At 38.4% G+C, this 21,583-nt stretch overlaps 1 protein-coding gene across 2 annotated transcripts in view; it reads left to right on the forward strand.

The window, feature by feature from the left end:
* The window catches only part of akap7 (A-kinase anchoring protein 7), a 57,167-nt gene extending 35,947 nt beyond the window's left edge, over positions 1 to 21,220 (forward strand). For both annotated transcript variants that reach the window (XM_087812822.1, XM_087812823.1), the window contains one exon: positions 19,874 to 21,220. In XM_087812822.1, the coding sequence (XP_087668948.1) occupies positions 19,874 to 20,082 (209 nt within the window). In that variant the 3' untranslated portion in view covers positions 20,083 to 21,220. The remainder of the gene's footprint in view (positions 1 to 19,873) is intronic.
* The last annotated feature ends 363 nt before the right edge of the window (positions 21,221 to 21,583 follow it).

Here is a 21,583-nt window from a genome sequence, read left to right on the forward strand (position 1 = left end):
TATTCATTCATGAAAAATGTTCTCTGTGCCCTCCTTTTGTGTGTGTATTTTGGTGAACAAATGTATTATCGCTAAAGGTGGCTCATCTTGTTAAACACGTTGTCCTTTCTTCAGACTCCCCCCGAAGCCCACCCCAGAGCTGTGCAGCAAATAATCTTGTTAGATCAGATGATGGCAATGAGACTTTCACCTCCATTAATCACCATGTTTCCTCGTGATTTCCACTGAAGAACACATGCACGTTTTAAACCATAATGTAAGTTTAATCTTGTGACATTAAGATTGTCTGTTAAACAAAGAGATGAACAGCTGTGACGCATTCAAAGACACCTTGTAAATAGGGTTCATAAGGCTTTGTTTACAAATACGAGTTTATTCAGTTGTGAAAGCAACATGTTTTTCTTTGTCTTTTAAATTCAGCAGCACTCCTCCTTTGACTCCGTAGATTTATTCCTGAATGTGTTCAGGTTCAATCATTGTCTCCGTAGCACATGTATGAAACAACCCGAGTTGTTTTAACAAGTTGTTGAACTAGACGTCAGGTTGAATGAGTGTCGAGCTACACAAGACCAGCAGGAAGCTGCCGTCTGTAAACCACCGTTTCTTTATTTGGTCAAATGTATCTTCAGGGAAGCCTTCGATTGTTGTACTAATGCCGTGACGGACGTCAAGGCCTCTTGAGAAATGCTACAGGATGTTATCACGGTTAAATTTCAATATGTTCTGCCTGATTAAAGCAGCATTCCGAAACCTGAACACGCCAACAAATGCTCCAGAGAAAAAACCTTCAATCAGGAAAAAAAATGTGCTTTTTAGAAACTCATGCGTGGTAAAATGTCGATGTTAGAAACTCAATCTAAGGGATTTTTCTTTTGGCTGCTGAATGTGCAGGTGTTTCACCTTGTCCATTAGCTCGTTCATCATTATAAATATGCACGTTCTGCGGTTTATAACCTCATTTACAAGCTACAGCAAGGATAGAATGTATTAAGCTGGTTTACAAGGATAGATAGTTAGACGTCTGAACACGCATTACATTGTCAACTCATTGATCAAGCTTTCATTTTAGAAGAATTGATGATGATTTATGCAGGAAAATATTGCCAATAGACAAATAGCTGTAAGTAAGTAAGCAAAGGTTATTTGTAAAGCGCCTTTCTAGACCAGGGTCACAAAGCGCTTTAACAATCAAATACAATACACAGTTTAAATAAATACTTTAAAATGCCTGAGACACAGAAGACAAACACAGGAGTCCCAGAAAATCAGGGAAAAGCCTGAACAAATAAAAATGTCTTAGATGTTTCTTGAAGGAGTCAGTAGATCATCAAACACAGAGAGAGAGGAAGATTGTTCCAAAGCTTAGGAGCAACAGCCTGGAAGGATTTCTCTCCTCTGGTCCTGAACCGTGTTCAGGAACCATCAGTAGATTCTGATCCACAGACCTCAGAGCCCGAGCTGGGGTGTAAAGCTGGATCAGATCACTGATGTTAGGAGGAGTCTGACCATGAATAGCTCTGAAAGTAAGAACCAGAATTTTAAAGATGATCCTGAAAGAAACTGGCAGCCAGTGAAGAGTTTTTAGGATCGGAGAAATGTGAGTTCTTCTACTAGAGCTGAGTTTTGTATTAACTGCAGGCGAGACAGCTCCTTCTTGTTTAGACACGAAAATAAACTGTTAAAATAGTCTAAACGAGAAGACACAAACACATGGATTACAAGCTCCAGATCATGTTGTGACAACATTTTCCTAAGTTTGGAGATTTTCCCTAGTTGAAGGAAACAGTTTCTGGTCAGTTTTCTGCAGTGTTGAACTAGAGACAAGGCCTTTTGAAATACAACACCCAGGTTTCTCAGGCTCAGTTTGAAAGACTGGCCTAAGTCCCTAAAGTATTCAGAGATACTAAGACTCAACCCTGGAACCTCATCATCAAGGACAATCACCAGAGTTTCAGTTTTGTCCACATTTAGCTGCAAAGTGTTTTCACTCAGCCACTGTTTGGTTTCTAGCAAACAATTGACTAAGCTGTTCAGCCTCTGGGGCTCAGTTGGATCGAATGAGCAGTAGAGCTGGATGTCGTATTTGTTTATCGTTTGTTGTAATTGTACAACCAATACGTCCCCCTGGGCATTTCAATGTAATTACAGCAAATGTTTTCCATCAACAATTAGGAATAAATGCGTCATTTACAGATGAGTTGATGTATTCTCTATTGGCTTCAAAATGAATTAACTTCTTGAGCCAATTCAATTCTAATGATTGAAATTAATAAGATTAGGAATTTTACACAAGCATGCTGTTCACTCACTTTATAGCACCTGGTAGGAACTTGTATTTCAACCTGGACTTGCATAGCTAAACAGATCAGAACCTCTTGTCCGAGAGAATCAATGAGACCTAAAACTCCTCTGTACAGAAGGGGAGAGCAGCTGGTCCTGGTACAGGTTCACTCCTCAGAGACCTTTAAAAGTTTGGACTTTTTTTTCTAAAAGGGTATTAACTTAAAAGCTCTGTGTGAGGTCCACAGAGATGAATGTTCCAGGCATTCTGGAATGTTAAATTCTTGAGACAAGCTGAGCCCTTCTGGGCATGTGGGGTAATTTAGTCTGGTGACTTGCTCGGAAATGAATAATTTTGGTCGATGTCATTCAGGACATTTCATTAGTTTAGTACAGAGATCTTCAAAATGGCAAATCAGCTGTTTTGATTGACAGCTGGGTGGTCCAATGTAATCCTTAATGCAAATCTTAATAATTTTATAGGACAGCTTTGTGTCAATAAAGTTGTAGTTATATTTGTTTGTACAGAATAAAATGCCAAAGTCAAAGCAAAACGGACAAAAAAAAAAAAAAAATTGACAATTGTAAAACAGTTTTTGGTGCAAAACTACAGTGTTAGAGTAAGTCAGATGCCTGCATGTAAAAACGAGTATATACATGAAGGGACGGGTTGGAAAGACTTTGCGATCGACTGATGGACGTATTGATCATCCTTGTTATTGACCGAGGAAGACTTCATGCACTTGGCGTACAGACATCAATACTGTGTACTCTCAGCATGTTTTGGCCTTTGCTGGTATGGCCTTGCATACGAAGCTTCACAGAAGCCTCCTTCTGGAATCTCAAATCCTTGACCAGACTTTAACTCCAGGTAACATGGCTACTGTGCAAAAGTTTTAGGCAGGTGTGAAAAAAACGCCATAATGCTGTCAAAAATGGAAGTGTGAATAGTTTATTTCATCAATTAATAAAATGCAGTAGAATGAACAGAAGAGAAATGTCAATCAAATCAATATTTCCTGACTAAATCTACAACTCCATTTGCAAAAATGCAGCCTTGCCTGTAGACACTCATTATTGTTCGGCTCTCCATCCCTTCGGCGAACAAACTGTCTTCTGCTACAGCCAAATATTTCAAATTTTGATTCTTCAGTCCAGAGCACCTGCTGCCAAATTTTGTGCAACACAGTTCCTATGCTTTCTTGCAAAGTTGAGTCGCTTGGCCTTGTTTCCATGTCGGAGGACTGGCTTTTTGGCTGCCACTCTTCCATGAAGACACTTCTGGCCAGACTTCTCCGGACAGTAGATGGGTCTACCTGGGTCCCACTGGTTTCTGCCAGTTCTGAGGTGATGGCTCGGCTAGACATCTTCCTATTTCGAAGGGAAATAAGCTTGATGTGTATTTCATTTGCTGCACAAAGTTTCCTTGAACAGCACATCTTGAAACCCCAGTTTACTTTGAAATCTTTGTCTGGGTCTTACTACTGTGCTCAGTCTTGCCATGGTGTATATGACCTGTGACATGAAACTGTCTTTGTTTGTTCTTCACCCGATTTTAAGCTCCTACACATCTGTATCTTTTTCACTTAATGACTGTGTTTCAACCTATTTGTGAAACTGATGATCATTAGCACCTGTTTGGTATAATTGGTTGATCATACACTAGAATCCTACAAAACCTCTGACTTTGTGCAAATGTACCTTTAAGAATTGATGCTGGTTTGAAGGCAAAGGGTAGGTACAACAAATATTGATTTGATTTCTCTTTTGTTCGCTCACTTTGCATTTTGTAAATTGATCAAAATAAACAATGATTATTTATATTTTTGAAAGCATTCTTGGTTTACAGCATTTTTCCACACCTGCCTAAAACTTTTGCACAGTACTGTAAATATTGATCATTGCACCTGTCAGTCTTCCTGCCAGATGAACAAGTTATTATATTTGCTCGTTCCACTGTGACCGATACAGTTATTTCCAGCACTCACTTGTATAAAGGCTGAGGAGGAAAATATGTGCGCAAGGGTGTCCTGTGCCAAGGACACTCGGCACCGACGGCAGTGAAACAGAACAAAAACATTAACACACATCTTTACAATGTTGTGATGGTTCTTCGACTGATCCTAATAAACTAGGGCAGAAAAGTAACAGTTGACTTTAACCTGAATTATGTTACTGTTGGTCGTTCTCAAGTCAAGGACAAGATGTCCTTGTATGGTGTGATATTTCATGAAGTACTTATTCACAATGCAAGTTTACATGAAGTAATGGCTGTTCTTTGTTACGCCTTCACCCTTTTGTCCTCTCGCACCAAAGAAAGACTTTTCAGCTGCAGCTGATGTGGTTTTTCATGATTCTGTTGCTGTGAAATCGAATCATCTGTAAAACCAGCTGATTTTTGTGAGCTCCACCATGACCACAGCTCGGTCATGGACTTGATTGACTTTATAAAGTCATGAAACTGAAAGTGTGTCAAAAATACTTCAGCAATCTGACCAAAAACTTTCTACTTATAATTTCCAATGACATATTTTACATTTCTGTTTCGGTTCTGGGGTTAGCACGATCGCCTCACAGCAAGAAGGTTGCTGGTTTGCTTCCAGGTCTGGAGGGTGCCAACTTGTGACCTTTCTTGTATGTTCTCTTGAATGTCCTCCCTGTGTTGCATGGGTTTACTCTGGGCACTCCGGTTTCCTCCCACAGTCCAAAAAACATACAGAAGTTGATTGAGAACTCGGGGTATTCTCCATAGTTATAAGTGTGTGTCTGTGAATGGTTGTCTGTCTTTTTGTGCCCTGCGACAGACTGGTTTCCTGTCCAGGGTGTCCCCCGCCTTTTCGCCCGTAGAATCTTGAAGAGGCTCCAGCCCCCCCTGTGACCCCCATAAGGGATTAAGCATGAATGAATGAATATATTAGTTTTACACGTGAAAGTTTCCTATATTTTATTTCTGTTTCATAGCCTTCTTACCTTCCAACTTAATATTTTATTCTTTTTATTTAGTTAATAATGAAAATATTACAAAGATTTTTGCAATAAAGTACCTTTCTTTTATCACTTTTTTTCCCGCTGGCTCTTTGATGGCGTCCTTACAAGATATCTAGAGCAAATTAAAAGGGCAGCAAAAATAGTTTTGGATGTTTTTTCACTCTCATCCCGCCCTGAATAAACCGCTTGAGTCGACAGTGAAAGCTCCCCCGACCCCCACCTCGTCCTCGCTCCCCCGTCTTGTTACAGTTCATAACCGAGGCATGGATCCGCTGCCCCTTGGGCACCAACACACATGAGCTACCGACTCCATTTCACCACGATCACGCACCAAAATGTGGCTCCTTATAAATAAAGCGCTGTAAATTCACTTTACATTTGTGAGCGCTGTGCAAACTCTGCTTATAGAAGGATGTTGCGTGAGTGAGGTTAGGGGCTCACAGGGGAGCAGCAGAAGATGTGCATCCCTAATTTATTCTTTTTAAAAATTCCCATTCAGCTCTTCTGGTCAGGGTTCCTGCAGCTGCTTCTTTTCCTCGGTGTGTTAACTCCTTCCACTCCGTCATCTAAACACACATGCCCTTAATAAAACATTAACATGTAGATTCTCCTTCTGACTGAATGAAGAATGAGGAATTATATGATTTTTGCCGCGTGATGACACATCACAACTGAGACATTGATAATGATGACAAGGTGACTCACACCTCCTCCTTTTACAGTTAAAAACAAATGTCTCACCTAATTGCTGCTTTTTTTTCATCACTCCTTGAGGGAAACTATCTTTTGAATATTATGATCAGTCTCTATTTTGTATTTTAGCCTTTCAATTATGAATTAAATGAGGCAGGACAAGACTTTATTAACAAGATCTACAATTGTGTTGCTGCTCGGTGTTTCTCACAGACACGGTTTTACGCCTTTTCCACACAATTACTGATTGTTCAGTCTTTCCCCGACATTCATCCAGAGTAGTGGTCATTCTACAACTGCTGTTGCTGTTGTTACAACTATTGATTTAAAACCTTTTTCTCCTCTTTTAGTCTTACAAACACGTGTTTCCAACACTCCTGCCCCGAAGCAGTTGAAGCATATACTCGATAAAAAAAGTAAATATAGTTAAAATATTTGATTTTCCGAACTAGAAGATTTTAAATAAACTAGTATATGGCACATATGTATAGGGATACAAATAAAAATAATAATGCAGTATGTATGTATATATATAATGTATTTATATGGATATCTAGTATTTGCATAAATATCTTATACTATATCATATTATATAGTGTAATGTGGATAATACAAGACGATGTATAATTATGTAATGCTGTAAGGGCTTATATGTTATGTATTTGTATGTATACTTGTGTAGAAATATTTGGAAATTTGCTACAAAATAAAGAGTAAGTGAAAGTATTTTACCTTCTTCCTACTCTTGAACTACAGTCTTCTGTTGATTTTTATTTCAAGTTTTTGAACATACAAACAGTTACATATATTTGAAATAAATCATTCAGAATCCGACAATAATCTAAATAAAGTCAAGATTTATTGTTCATATTTCACCATCGTTGGACACCGTTTCATATTTGTGTTGCTATGCTACTATGCTAATGCATCTTTCTGTATTCTTCAAGATCACACATACACATGTCTAGTACTACATCCTTCAGATATATCCATCTTAACGCAGATTTATTTTTTTAAAGGAAAGTGATCTTGTTCGCTTGTCCTTTAATTCATTCGCTCTGCCAAGGAGGTTCTGTGTTCTGTGATGGACATGGAGAGCCGACAGTGTTACACGTGTCCATTTTTATGTTTCAGTCAATAGTCTGGGCGGAGGAGAGCGACGCGACCATAGATACTCTGTGCATGTCTGAGCCTAACCGCCGATGACAGCTGGGAGAGTTGGGTCACTGAGCAGGAAAAGCCACCTCTGAACATGGCTGACTGCTTCTGTGCCCGGAGTCAGGCTCCCACACCGAGACAGAGGGCCACATCTGGGGCTCCGACTCTCTCACGCTCGCAGACACACAAAGTGGTGTAACAGGCTGTCGTGTCAACACTTGCTTTTATTGAGCGTCACATGAGACAAACCTCAGATGGATTGTCTTCCTTGTATTAGCTTAGATGAGTGCCAGGAACTGTTGTTCTGTTAAAACTTGTGACGACCACAATGATGATGCCAGCAGGGCAAACACATGATTCCCTGTGTGGTTCAAGTCAAAGGAGAAACAAACAAGAGCTCTTATCAAGTGGTTCCAGTTACTAAAATGGCAAGAATCCCAAACAAACTCAGGCTGTTTTTCTTTTTTTTTTGTTGGTATAAATGGACTTGTATATTGTCAAATCATTGATGGTTTTGGTCATTCAAGTTACACTTTATAGCAGACCTTGACAAAGTGTGGCCCTTTGTCTCTATTGATGTGGCCCTCAAGAGGCAAAATATAATTTATTTGTGTAAGTCAATACTAGGTAGACTCTTTATATGGCTTTAGGGTTTTTTTTCAGTACTTGCTCGGTTTTGAGTGTGTTTTTCTTACATTTATTTTAAATAAATAATAATTTAAACTGGTTTAGCTTTATTTTATTACATTTATTTTTCTGACTTAAGATGTTTTCCCATATGTACTGAGGCGTATCCTATTTTTTGGACCCTTTACAACAGTCTTTGTATAAAATGTGGCCCCTGTTGAAATGTAAATGCCTTTGAGAATTTGAGATCTGTTGTCGGTTGTGTTACTTTATTTATGTTTGTTGATGTTATTTTATTGACTTTGGTCGAACAAACAAGCGACTTGTATTTTTAATAATATACTAACATGCTCATCTATGAGGTGAGATGGAATGGGTTTTCATGTAAAAGTTGAAGTACTCAGGTTTGGACAGAATTCCAAACAGTATTTGACAGAATTATGTCCTTTGTGTGTAAAGAAAATGTCTTAAATCTTTGAGGACCACTCATTAAAGATAAGTTTCAGTAAAACATCCTCCTTATCTAAATATATTGAATGGATTTGTTTGCCAACATATATCTTCACGACCTTGAGATGAGCAGTCTAAAACATGTGACCTAAACACAGTTCATGCTCTTTACCTCCCTTGTCTCCGAGTACTTTCAGCCGCCCTGATCACCGACGTTTATCCTCCATCATCTATTCTCCAGCGCTCCCTTGTTACTCCTCCAGACTGGCTGTTGTATTAAAGTCAAGCATCCATCTCAAAGATCCCTCCGCTCCAGCAAATCAACTTAACCTCCCGCCCCCACCTTAAATAACAGCACTGTCTTCATTTACAATCATGTCCCTCTTTCCTCTCCGTCGTCTGCTCTCAGTTAATGTCCTCATCCTTCTTCATCCGTCTTACAGTCGGCTGAGCATTTTTTCTCCTGCGGTGGATTCAGGAAATCTACTGGATAAGACGGTGAATTGCTGCCAAATTAGCCTTTTGTTATTGTTAAGTTGAGTTGTTTTGAGCTGCCGCGTGTTTGTGTGAAGTGACTTGTTTCGTTTTATCGTCGCAATTAACCTTTGTGTTCATGCGTTCACCCCGCGGCGCCGAACAAAGTGGGATAAGATCACACGTGTCAGCTTTTTACAGTCGACTACATCAACGATCCCGCTTGAAATGTTTTCCCCATCTCTGTCGTCTCTGACCATCTCTGTTCATTTTGTTCAACTGGATGAAGGTATAGAGGTTTTGTATGTTCAACTTCTGATTATTACTATAAACATTTGGCCTCTGTTTGTTTTCCCTTCATCAAATGTGGCTCTATTTTATAACAAAATGACCTTTTTGTACTTGTATTGATATGTTTAAACACTTCCATTGGGCACTGACCCATTATGTCTGTTTTATTTTGAAGGGACAGATCTATAGATGGTGATTAAGAGTCCTGTACAACGATGAATGAATTGTCAATTTAAATGTGGACCTTGTGAGCTCAGGATATGATTTTACTTTTTTAATTTCTGGCGCATACCTTAACATATTTATATTTATTAAATAAATACCTGATTTTCTGGGACTCATGTGTTGGTCTCTGTGTTGTCTTGACCTTTTAAGCATATATTTTATTGGGTATTGTTTTGACCCTGGTCTGGAAAAGCGCTCTACAAATATAAATTACGTATTTACTTAGCTTTTTCCAAACAGTGCTTGTAACACTGCAGTAAAACGGCAAGATAAAACTAATCACTAGCCTATTGGAACAGACTGGGTTGTCTGCCATTGATATCTTTTTTCAAGACACTTATTTACGCTGCCGTCCCCACCGTCTCACCATCGATTCATTTTGCCATGTTTCCATGCTAGGTTTAGCTAACGGCACACGTTCAACAATCGTGTTTATGTTAGCAGGAAATGTAAGTCGGAGGCGAGCGGAGACAGGCGCTATGCTAACTCTGGGAGTGCCATGAGCCGGTTATTGTCCCTTGACATTGAACAGTGACGTCTTCTCAGCTCTGCTGAGGTTTTAACACGAGCTGGACGTGCAAACAAGCTGCATCACTCCTCAGCGCTGAGGGACACATGTGTCGGCTAGACCGAGTGGAATGTGTTGTCGAGGTCACTTTATAGAAAATGGTGTTAAAAATGTTGTTAAAAAAAACAATCTTAACACAGGAGGCACAACAATGAGGACTAGATGAGTGTGTTGTTGATGATGACGACGGTGAGAACAAAGCGGTCCATTATGAATCAGAAGCTCACATGCATGACACGGGGATGACATGTGGAATCATGTGCCATCATTACACACCATCTGTGGCTCTCTTTGCCAATACTTGTCTCATCGGCTGATGCAAAGATACAACAACAGCTTCTCATAGGAATGAGAGGATCAGCCACAAAAAACTATAAAATTCTATCTTATTATTATTAAAGAACCAACATGTTATTCATAGCAGGACACAACTAATGTTATTCTTATATATTAGGTTGTATAATTTTGCTTTATATTTACCTTTATTACTCCACATTATAACTAATAATAAACTCGACTATTTATGTATATATTTAAGGCAATATCATTATTTCAAACAATATGTTGTTTTTATGTTAAAGAATATTTAGAGAGTTTTTTTTGTATGTATCTTAAATTATGATTCATTTAAAAGTGAGTAAATTTAGCCTGGTTAGGTATTTCTTCAGGTTTTTTGGGGTAAAGTTCAGTAGTGAAAATGAGAAAATTACATTGATTTCTTTAGGGCTTTCATAACATATGATTTAAATATTCACCTGGTAAACACAGGTTACATTTATTAAAGTCGAAATTCATAGGACGAGAAGAGTTTCTGGCTCTTTTCAGTGTCTGTATAGTGTTTTAAAATATTTTGTACACAATTCCACCTATCATAACATAAACACATTTAAAAATATGACTGACATTTTACACGTCTCAGCCCTACTGAAAGAAAAAATCACACATCTTGTTCATATTTTTAGTTTTTTACATTTGGAAAGCCTAATTTCAGGGACTGTTGCAAAAGTAGCCATTTGTACTTATATTGTCATGCTTATCCCTACAATTAATAAACCATAAGAAATAGATTTTCCATATAATCCAAACATTTTACATTTATTTTAGCATATTTTCCTTTTATTCATGTAAATCCAGGGCATTGGCACAGTTAGTGTTTACAACAACAAATTTATCATTTATAATGACATTATGATTCAGTCATACCTATAGTTGCCGACCACCACGTGAAAAATGTGTGTATTTGTAAAGCAAGTTGCTGAGGCTCTAATGTCTGGACAGAAATCTGCATCAAATCATCCCTTCAAGAGTGTAATTGGCCAGAAGTGTGTGTGTGCTTGTGTGCGACAGGGACACACACAAACAACACACTAAACGTTGCACAGATGTCGTCCACCAAAAAGAGAAGCAATGAGAGTAATACGTTTTGTAAATTGGCCAATATTCTTTTGTCCTCGCTCCAAACTACATCAGTGCACCTTGAAACGAAGGGTGGAAGCAAAAGATGGAGACAATGAATCCTGAGTGAAAAGAAAGTCAGTTGTAAAATGTGAAACACATTTCATAGATGAGTGAGTGAAAAGATTGACTTTGAAGTAAAAAAAAAAAAAAAAAAAAAATGCTTCTCCGGTTCCCATCCTGTCACCATGACAACAGTGACAAAAAAAAATGTTGGAGGAAACAGATAAAGTGAAATGTTGGGATGAGTGGAGGAGTTTGAGGCGGAGGAGCAGACGTCCAGGGAGATAAGGAGGAGATGCAGGAACAGGTTTAAAAGAAAGAGTGACTGTGAAAGAGAGATGGTTGAGGCCGGTGTGTGACATGAGTGCGACTTTACAACCGTCATAAAGCATCAGTTTGAAGTTTGTTCTCGCAACCTGCCTTTAAACGTTCGTCACACTGTGACTGTGAGAAGCTTCTGACACTCAACGATGGTATGTTTGGATTATTCTACACTGTTGATACAGGGACGGCTGTTAGGGGCCGTCAAGCTAAAGGAATAACAGGAAAACTTGAGGGGAAAAAAATTGTCGGGTATAGAAGAAATGAAGTAAGTGTAATAACGCCATGACATTATTATTAATTTAAACTATCTTATTGTATATTTGGAATTTTAATATGAATCAAAAAAGAAAATACCAATTTTTATTAAAATATCTATATTTTATATGTAATTTATTTAAAATGAAGGCCTTTAAAAAACATTCCTCAATTACGTTGATTCAAATTTTGAATTGAATAAAAAAAATAGTTAAATACAAAAGATTAATTTGGTAATCTATCCATCGCATTTTTAAATTGTCACTTCAATAGTTTAATTCTGACGTCATCAATACAGTCAAAGGGCCGCTTGTGACCCCTAACCCCTAGAAGGTAGGGGTATTTTTTAAGTTTTATCCGATGCTGGTTCCAAAACCTTAACAGAGCCAAAAACGTAGCCTTTATTTTTTAATTTAAAAAAAAGAGTTTAAAGATATACTGAAGAGATCTTCACTTTTTAGTGAAATATTGACATTAGAAAATGTAGAAAATAAGCTCCGCCCACTGAAAATGGTTTGTTTTCTGGAGATTAAATCGTATTTACCATAACCACGCCTACTCTGCTGTGATTGGTCAAGCATCAAGATTTGTCACCGCACATCATCAATCCCGGAAGTCTCCACCTCCAAGGGACTCGTTGTATAAACAAAGCGGGCATGATTACAGCTGGCTGGAGGAGAAGTGAAGCCATTATTACGTCATAATGGACTCGGCACTCGTAACCTCTCGTTCGCTCAGATTTTAGATGGGGGGAGAACTTTATAAAGTAATAACTTCAAAACATGGTTTTATTGTGATGGATTTTGTGTTGTATTCTACAGCATTATTTTGACTGGTTATGATATGACTTCATTTTTTATATATATATTTGTATTTTCTATACTTTGTATAAATTAATTTTCATTGGGGAAAATGACACTGAATTCTCATGTGCAGCAGTCTTGATGGATCTGGATCATCGTTGTTAAAAGTTTCCTTACTTCTTTATATAGAGTATATATCTCTATATATATGGATGTACAAACACATTAAACTTGAGTTCGTCTGCAACTGTATTTGCGAATGAGGAAGTGAACTTGATTCATGAAATGGTCTCACTCGAGTGAGCAGTAAAAGTGTGAACACACAGCAGCACAATAACTCTGTTTGAACACAAACTGTATTGTGAATCACCTGCTGGAGGAAAGAGGAAGAAGCTCCAGACGCTCTGAGCAATGTTTCGTGTTCTCTGGTTAAACTGCGTTAGAGCCGGGCATCGCCACAGGAGTCGTTAATGGGAAACGAATCTCCGCCTGTTCAAGTGACCTCGAACGTCCCTCGTGGCGTAATCTCTCATCGTAATCACGATCCTGGTTAATGACGTCGTCGCATTCAGAGCTGCTTTGATTGCCTTTGATTAGAACCCGCGTCCGTAAGAACCAGTGACGACCAACACATGTGGATAGAAACTGGAATAAAGCTGACGAACACCAGGAAATGCTGTGTTTGTTTCTGTGGGTTCGTGCACTCGGCTGGAGGCTGTTAAAAGCCTCATTAGTTTCAATTTCGTGTTCGGTGTCGATACAAAGACGAGGCTGAACGTCTGAGATGAAGAAGACAATAGAGAAGATTCTGTGTCTCTCCTTTCCTGACATTTAGAGGAACAACTGTTGCTTCTCAGGAGCTGCTTCTTCTTCTTTTAGAGATTCTTTTGTGACATTTATGTATTTTTATATTTAAGTAGTCGTGCAGTTATTCACAGATACTTATTTGACCGAACACATGGTTATGATTTATTGTTTTTTTAAAGGCTTTCTTATCTTTCTTTAGTGTTCTTTAACTTCTACATCAACTTCTTAAGATCTGTTTTTTTTTTCTTTTTTGTTTCCTTGGTTTCCTCTTCCTATACTTTCACCCACTTATTTTTCATCTTACTCTACATCCTCTACTCCATTTTCTTATTGGTGCTTTTTCTACTTCTATGTCGTTTTCTTTTTGTTTGTTCTTCTTCATTTTGTTCTAGTATTATTATACTGTTTCTTCTCATTGTCATTATCATCCTTGTTTTTTACTCTTTGTCTTCATTTTCTTCTTCTTCATCTTCCTTTATTGTCCACTTCTTCTAGTTTATTTTCTTTTGTCTTCTTCATGGAACAATTGTATTATTATTATTATTATCATCATTGTAAGTCTTTTACTTGATTAAATTATCATTGTCACATTTTATTGTCTTTTTTATCTTCTTTTTGTCTTAATTTATAAATTATTAATACTATTCGTATTATTTATCTTCTTTGTTGTAATATTCTTAGTCTCCATCATATTTTCCTTTATCTTTGACTTCAATTTTGTTCTTCTCAAAACATAATATTTCACAGAAAAAATAAAACTAGAGTCAGTTAGTCAGTTATTCAGTCAATTAGTTGGATGGTTGGTTGGTTGGTTGGTTAAAATTGGAATACTTTCATTAACTCATTTTTATCAGCGAATGGTTAAATATCCAACACATTCTTAAACTCATTTGCCATTTTTAATTTATCATTATTTTGGATATGTTTTGCTAACCCGAGAAACTGTCTATATAATCAAAGCAAGGTTATTTTTAGGGCAACAGTATCTAAATATGTGTTATATTATAAGGGGCAAAGTGTGAGTCACTGCTGGTTTGTCACTTAAGGTTACTCAGCGACATCACAGCATAAACACATTTAGCAGATGAAGTCAACGAATCTCTCTTCATTTATAAATAGAGGATCAAACAGAATTGTGCTATTTTATGAAGCATCAGACGTTGATTAATGTCATTCGTATGAGACTCTGAGTAGAGCAACGATGTCTTGTTACAACAGGATGTAAACGGTTGTTGAATTAGGTTTTGCTGATGAAGTCGAGGCTTTCTGTGGAAATTCTTTTCCTCGTTTTCCTTTTCAATCTGCGGACTAAAAACCATACCGCCCTCCATTCTATTATTGAATATCTCCCGTATATAATATGAATGACTCCTTATATTATTGATAAAGCTTTCAGTTTGAGTCAAGAGTTGAGAGGAAGAATAAGGACCAGGTCGTCCCTCTTTGTCTCTTCGGACACGAAGGTGAGCGAAGGTTTTGTTACAAAGCAACAGGACACAATCAAAAAGAAGAACAAATGTTGTGCTTTATAAGTAAGGTTTTCAGAAGCTTTCAGGCCTGAAATATGTTGATTTTAAATAGTGATGATGGTAAGACCACAACAAAAACTACAGTGTAACAAAGACCTGGGCAGCATCTGGCTAATAAAATAAAAATATGAACTGAATGTCAAGAATCATTTTCCATGTAATTTAATTTGTTTAAATAATTAACTAGTTTTATTCCATTGTTTTCCTATTTTTCTGTCCTATTTAACTTATCATAGTTCGTTTTTGATTCATCAAGAAGTTAATTTAACTTAAAATGTGCATTGTTTTTCAAAAAATTATAAAATTAAATATGCATTTTATTATTTATGTGAACAGTCTTTTTATTGTATGTTTGTATTTATTTTAATCTAAGCTGTTTATTACATGGGAAATATTCACATGTTTATTGATTTATTATTTATAGTATATGAGAATTTTAGATATAATATGTATGAAGTATTAGAAAATCCTTTTTGATTTTTTAAGAAAAGTCTTTACTCATTGTTGCATCATTGAGATCTTTTAGATGCTTTTATTTTGTTAGGGATTTGCTTTTTTAATTTATGATATTGACATCACTACAAACCTATTTTTCAACAATTGTCACATTAAAAATGTCGTTTCAAAGTTCTTGATTTGATATTTTGGTTCCTTCATTTTTTAACGTAGAGGTAAGTCCTTTATTTTGTTTAGTTTTCTCCAGGTTTCCTCTCATTATATAAAGTATACAAATATACTAAGTATATAATAAGTATAACCAAGATGAATATTGATCCTCCACATAGATGTGATTGGCTCAAATGGAATATTGTTAAGTAATTTGCTTTAAAAAAAACAACTAAATATCGTAAATCATAGATATAGATACTCCTGTCATCTGAGACTCGGAGTAGAGCCACGTCTGAGGGGATCATGGCACCTCTACCGTTCTCAGAGTTGACCTTTATGTGCAGCAGCGACCCTGAAAGAGAGTCCGATGGTTTCACGCCATAAGACGCGGAGTCACTGCGAGCACATGGTGACCATGACGACTCCGGTGGAGAGCGTCCATGTGTCTGGTGCGGTTACTAATCTCCTCACTGTTTGCCCTGCTGTTAGCAGCAATATTGACACAGAGAGTGAGAGGACTCGCTGTTTGAAGCCAAAACACTGAGTGTGGAACCTCGTTCTTCCACGTAGGTTCTCTGAGTCCAGGCAGGTCTGTTGTGCTGGTTATATAATCCACTTGTTTCACTGAGGGAGGAAGACGTTTCTCATCATCTGACTGAGCCTCGGAGCCAAACCGGCTGTTAGCTTCATTAACCACGGTGGTTTAAGAAGTACTGTGTACAGGTAGATGGAATGAACTCAGACAGGATTTTGGAGTTATTTCCTGAGGCATGAAAATTGATCCCGAAAGAGACTAGCTTGTATTTACATCAAAGGTAAACTAGCAAAAGTGTGTCATGTATTACCTCTCCTTTGTTGCGAGTACCGTTTTGGTCAGCCCTAATATTTGGGTCAGGGCAATTCTTTACTTCACACTCTGAAAACATGAATGACTTACAGAAAAATTGTAAATTGAACTTAACTGGATGATTGGAGGGCACTTTGTACCACCATAAAACATTTGTATTAAAGTGATAGTTCACCCAAAATTCAAATTTCACTCATTTTCTACTCAGCTTCATGTCGATTAAGGGTTTGGATTATTTTATTTTATTAAGAGTAATCTGTTTCTTTTTAGAGTCATAGGAAAAAAATTATGTTCATTTTATTTTATTTATTTTATTTGTAGCATCTGGAGCTCAGTTCTTTTTCGTCCTAAAATGAACACATTTTTGCCTAAAACTCAATAAAAAGGGATCGATTACTCTGAAAATAATCCAATAATTTTCCAGTTTGTTTCGTCAATTCCTGGTCTGGCGACCCATGTGACTTCCTCCCCAACAGAAACAAACTGTCAAATGTGAAATGGAAAAACGTTGTTTTGATAACTGCTATATTTTTTAAAAAGTAGCTTGGCTTGTTTTAGGCAAAGGTCACGTGCATCCTTTTGTTGATATAAATGTTTTATGTGTGGTACAAAGTGCCCTACAATTGAAGTAATCGAAATAGTACTATAACCCTCCACAACGGTCGTCCACAGGTCCATTTTGTTTTGTTATTTTGTTCCGTGGAATCTTTGACACAAAAATGAATATAAAGTATTATGGTGCAATATGCGATAGTGCCTCCTGAAGAGAAGAAGTAGAATTGATATTTATTTATTTTATCTTAAGTGATGAATGAAACATTTCACTTAAAAAACATACATTTTAGAATGACAATCAAACGTTTTTTAAAATGGATTTGCTTTTATATTAATTAAACAAAATGAAGTAAAATATCATGAATGAATAAACATTAAATTAAGCCTAATAAATTAATAAGTGTGTGTAGCGCTTCTCCATTTTCGTAGTTATGCTGCATTAAGTCATATTTATTATCTAGTTGAACAATAACAGTTGTGTTCTTGAACCTCACCCTTGGGATCCATTTAGAAAGAACCTCCTCCTGTATAAGAGAACAAAAAAAATATATTGTTGAAAGAAGATGAGATTTATTATCCAATTATCGGGACAATTGTGTAGCAATGGTCGGTCTGTTGTTGTGCGGTGGGTTTTAAACACTCAGTTAAACGGTCTATCGCAGATATGAGCAGCTTGTCTGTTCCCAGATCAGCATGAATCATCGCAACACAAGAGGATTTGGTTCATTACAACGTGACTGCTTTGGATTGAGTTCGGTGCCTCTCTGTGTTCTTTATGAAGGTCTCGTGTGTGGGTTGTTGTGTCGCCGTTAAAGGGATGGAAATGATGGCTCCTGTATTGTCGGCTCAAAACATGATAAATCATCAGACGTCGGTTATTAAAAGGGGAATTTCTGTGAGGTTTGATGTGTTACATCTGTGTGTGTGTGTGTCAGTAGTTTGACCAGCTTAAAGTGTGGTGTCCATCAAACCCCCTCGAATCTTCTCCTCTATATGTTATTTATTGACTTGCGGCTGAGATTATTGTTTCCCTCCCTCACTTCCTGTCCTTCAAAACTTCTCGACAGTCCAGCGGCGGTTTCTACACCTGTCCTGGATCAGGGATTATCACCTGGTTAATACCTTGTCAATCACACGACTGTGTGGGAATTCAGGATTACTGAGAAGATCTTTGCCTCCGTAATCACTACACAATTGATTTGTGCGGCTTATATTGTGGGTGGATTCAGTCGGAAGCCTCTAGACGTCCTGAGACATGTGACGGGATTGGAGGTCTTTGAGTGACTAGTTTAAGCCTTATCTTTTTTAGATTTAGATTTATTTCTTAAAGCAGGTTTAGTGAAGATTTTGAAGAAAAGAACCACCTTTAGATCACAGGCGTCAAACTGGTCCAGAAAAGGGCTGAGACGGTGCAGGTTTTGCAGCCAGTCAAGCACATACAGTTGAACCAATCAGGCGTCTGAAGACAGTAATCAGTTGGTGCTGCTTGTTTAAGCTGACACCTGATTCGTTAATTTATTTGTGCTTGACTGGTTGGACCAGTTTGACACCTATGCTTTTTAGATGGTAACCCATCCCTGCATCAGTAGGTAACACTAGCTTAGCTGTAGTGAAATCCTGAAAGAATAAGAGTTTCATTTTTTTTCTTCTTAAGAAACGCATGCAAGTATTAGCTAAGAGTATTTGTTCTTGTTCTCATACCTGCTTAGCTTTGTCAAATCTAAATAAAAAATGGTAGCTTGAAGTTTAATTGAGCAATTTCAAGCATGTTACCCCCTTTAAGTAGTTGAAAGTACTTAGTTTAGTTGAGCACCACTGAAAATAATGTCCACTCCCTCAATTGGAATGATAAAGTAGTACTGACATCTCAAGACAAATGTTGTCACCCTCGACTTACCAGGGAGGATTCGACTCACACGGTGGTGGATAAAAGACATGAAGTTTATATGATTTAAAGCCTGGTCTTGTTGACCTGAGCTGAGAAAAGTTTACTCAAATGTACAGCACACATATCTCAAGTGAATATATTTCCAGTAGAATTACTGGTATTCAGTATTTGGACGTTGCCAAGTACCCTCAATAATTAAGTGACCTTGAGCTTGTTTTTCTGTTGGGTCGTGTTTTTTCTGTCTCTGAATAATCACCACCTGATTATGTCCCTGATTTCCATAATAAAGGGGGGGTTCGTGGTTCGTCCTTTAACAACCTTCTTTGGTCATCGCACTCAATAACACACATCTTACAACGGAGACGTGTGATGATGCGAAGTGAGAGCGAGTGGCGGTAGATGTGGAAATAAAGTGGAAAATAGGTTGTTTTTGTGGGTTTGTTTTCATACAGTTGACTTGATGTTGCTCTAGCAAGATCTGGGAACAATGTCTTGGATCATATGAGCAGAAAGTGAGATGTAAGAGGGGAACATTGTGGCCAGTCGGACCCCTTTAGCCGAGACCAAGACCAGAGAGTGTCTACAACTACTAACAAGTTGTCTTAAGACCTAGTTTTCTGGTAATGTTACCCGGTTATCCTGTTGTGTACGTCCTTAAAAGTGTTGTCTATAATCTAAAAAGCCCAAAAAACTGGCTCACAAACTGGACTATCTTGAAGATCGAGAGAGGATTTAGATCGAGGGCTATCTGGTCTTCAATGGGAATGGCTTGGGATTGTTTTTTTTCCAACTGATCAAGCATGGATAGTTTAACCAATGAGGTTCCAGCTGAGACTCTCAACACAAGACTGACTCTCAACACAAGACTGACTCTCAACACACCTAAGACACCTGGCCTTGATTGGTTGGAACAAAAACCTGCCTCTACTGTGGCCCTCCATAGAACACGTTATACTTTTATAGCTTCTGTGGCTGTACTTTATGATCCTGTAGCAATTTTAAAAATTGTTTGTCATCCTGATGACATATTTAATTTTTTGGCAGGTGGGCGTCGTCGCTGCGAGGCCGACGAGGCGGAGCTCCTGAAGATCAGCAGACGACTGGTGGAGGATGCCGTCAATCGAGCGGTACAACAGTACAAACAGGAAACACTCCAGAACGGGGGCGGACCTAACGCGACCTCCGCGAAACCCCCCGGGAACGCGGAGGACACACAGACTTCGCTCAACAACTCCACCGACGACAGGAAGTGACCTCATCCCATCACAGGACTGAACCGTCTAGGTGTAGCCTAGGAGTTCATCCACGGGCAGGAAAACGTCTAAAGAAAACCCCCCAAAAAACCCGTCGAGCTGTCGGGCTGACGCCGCGAGCTAGCGGGCTAACACTAGCTAACTAGACCGCACTGCCGGACGATCGTCTAAGATGGCCGACAAGCCCGAGTGGTCCGAAAAGACACGCGATGTTTCGCTGTCACAACTCTCACTGCCCTTTTTCCAAGATTTCTTTTTTTTCCTACCAGTTTGACCGGTTGGATTTTTACCTTCTGTTTTAGCAACTTCTGGACACGATAGCATTTTATTGTGTGTGTTTGTGTCACATTTTATTACCAGCCTGAACACATTTGTATTCCCTGGTCCTGAGAACATGATGATCGTCAAGAAATGCGACACTAAGAGTCGAAGTGACACAGATGTGATGTTTTTTAGTTTGCTAGCAGGACGACGCGCGACTCCCTTATTTAAGAAATATTCTACGATGGATTTTGAGTGAATGGTTTGATTCCGGCACAGACTTTAGGATCACCGACGATAAATATTGCCACTACAATTGTTGCCGAAGTTGTTTTTTTCGCATCATCTTTTTTATCGGGGAGAGCCTGAGAAAAGTGTTCACGGTTGAAGTGATGCAGGGATGGACCGCGGTCGCCACAATCAAACGATTTGTTTTTCCTTCAAGTGCTGAAAAAGCAGCTGAATTTTTTGGGGGGGTTTCCAGCTGCGAGGAAATTGATTCCCATGTTCACGACCCGGCGATGGCGAGTAAACCCCATGTGGAGAGCGAACACGTCGGTAAATGTAATTCATCCCCGTGAAAAAAGACTCCTCCACCTCCTCGCCCACACGGTGGATTCAACCGACCGTCGGAGCGGAATCTGTCTTAAAGCTTTTTTTCCTTCTTTTCTTTCATTCACTGTCACCAGATCCTTAATCTCCGTCTAATCCCCTTTAATACACACATTCTGTTGATTTATATGGGTTCCTAAGTGCGTGTTTGCACAAGAGGACGTGTGTGTGTGTGTGTGTCTCTTTTGTTTGTCGACAGTGTTTCCGTGTGTATCTTCTTCGGCCATGTTTGAACAATAAAACAGGATATGAGATTCAAAACCAATATCCTTTCGTAGCGATTTCATTTCAGCTCAGATGGTGTTTGTGTTTGTGCTCGAGGACGATAAGGTTTTTATTTATCGACAGTCCTGCCGTTTGAAGAACCTTTAAAGAAAAAAACTTAAACTAGGGGGCGCTCTCAGTTTTAAAAAAGGGAGATTTTTATATACTAGCTGTTCACAGCAATGGATTATAGAGGAGAGAGCGCCATCTGGTGGGCTCTGAAAATAAGGCTTCACGAAGCTTCGTCATCCCATCACTAAATAAAATCAGTGACTCAAAGCAGAGTCGATGGAAGTATTGCTGGAATCAGTTCTAAGGGGCCCCCAGGGACCACATGGGGAGCTGTTCTGAAAAAATGTTGATT

This window comes from Callionymus lyra, chromosome 17 (genome assembly GCF_982586985.1).
Source record: "Callionymus lyra chromosome 17, fCalLyr1.hap1.1, whole genome shotgun sequence".
Taxonomy (NCBI): domain Eukaryota; kingdom Metazoa; phylum Chordata; class Actinopteri; order Syngnathiformes; family Callionymidae; genus Callionymus; species Callionymus lyra.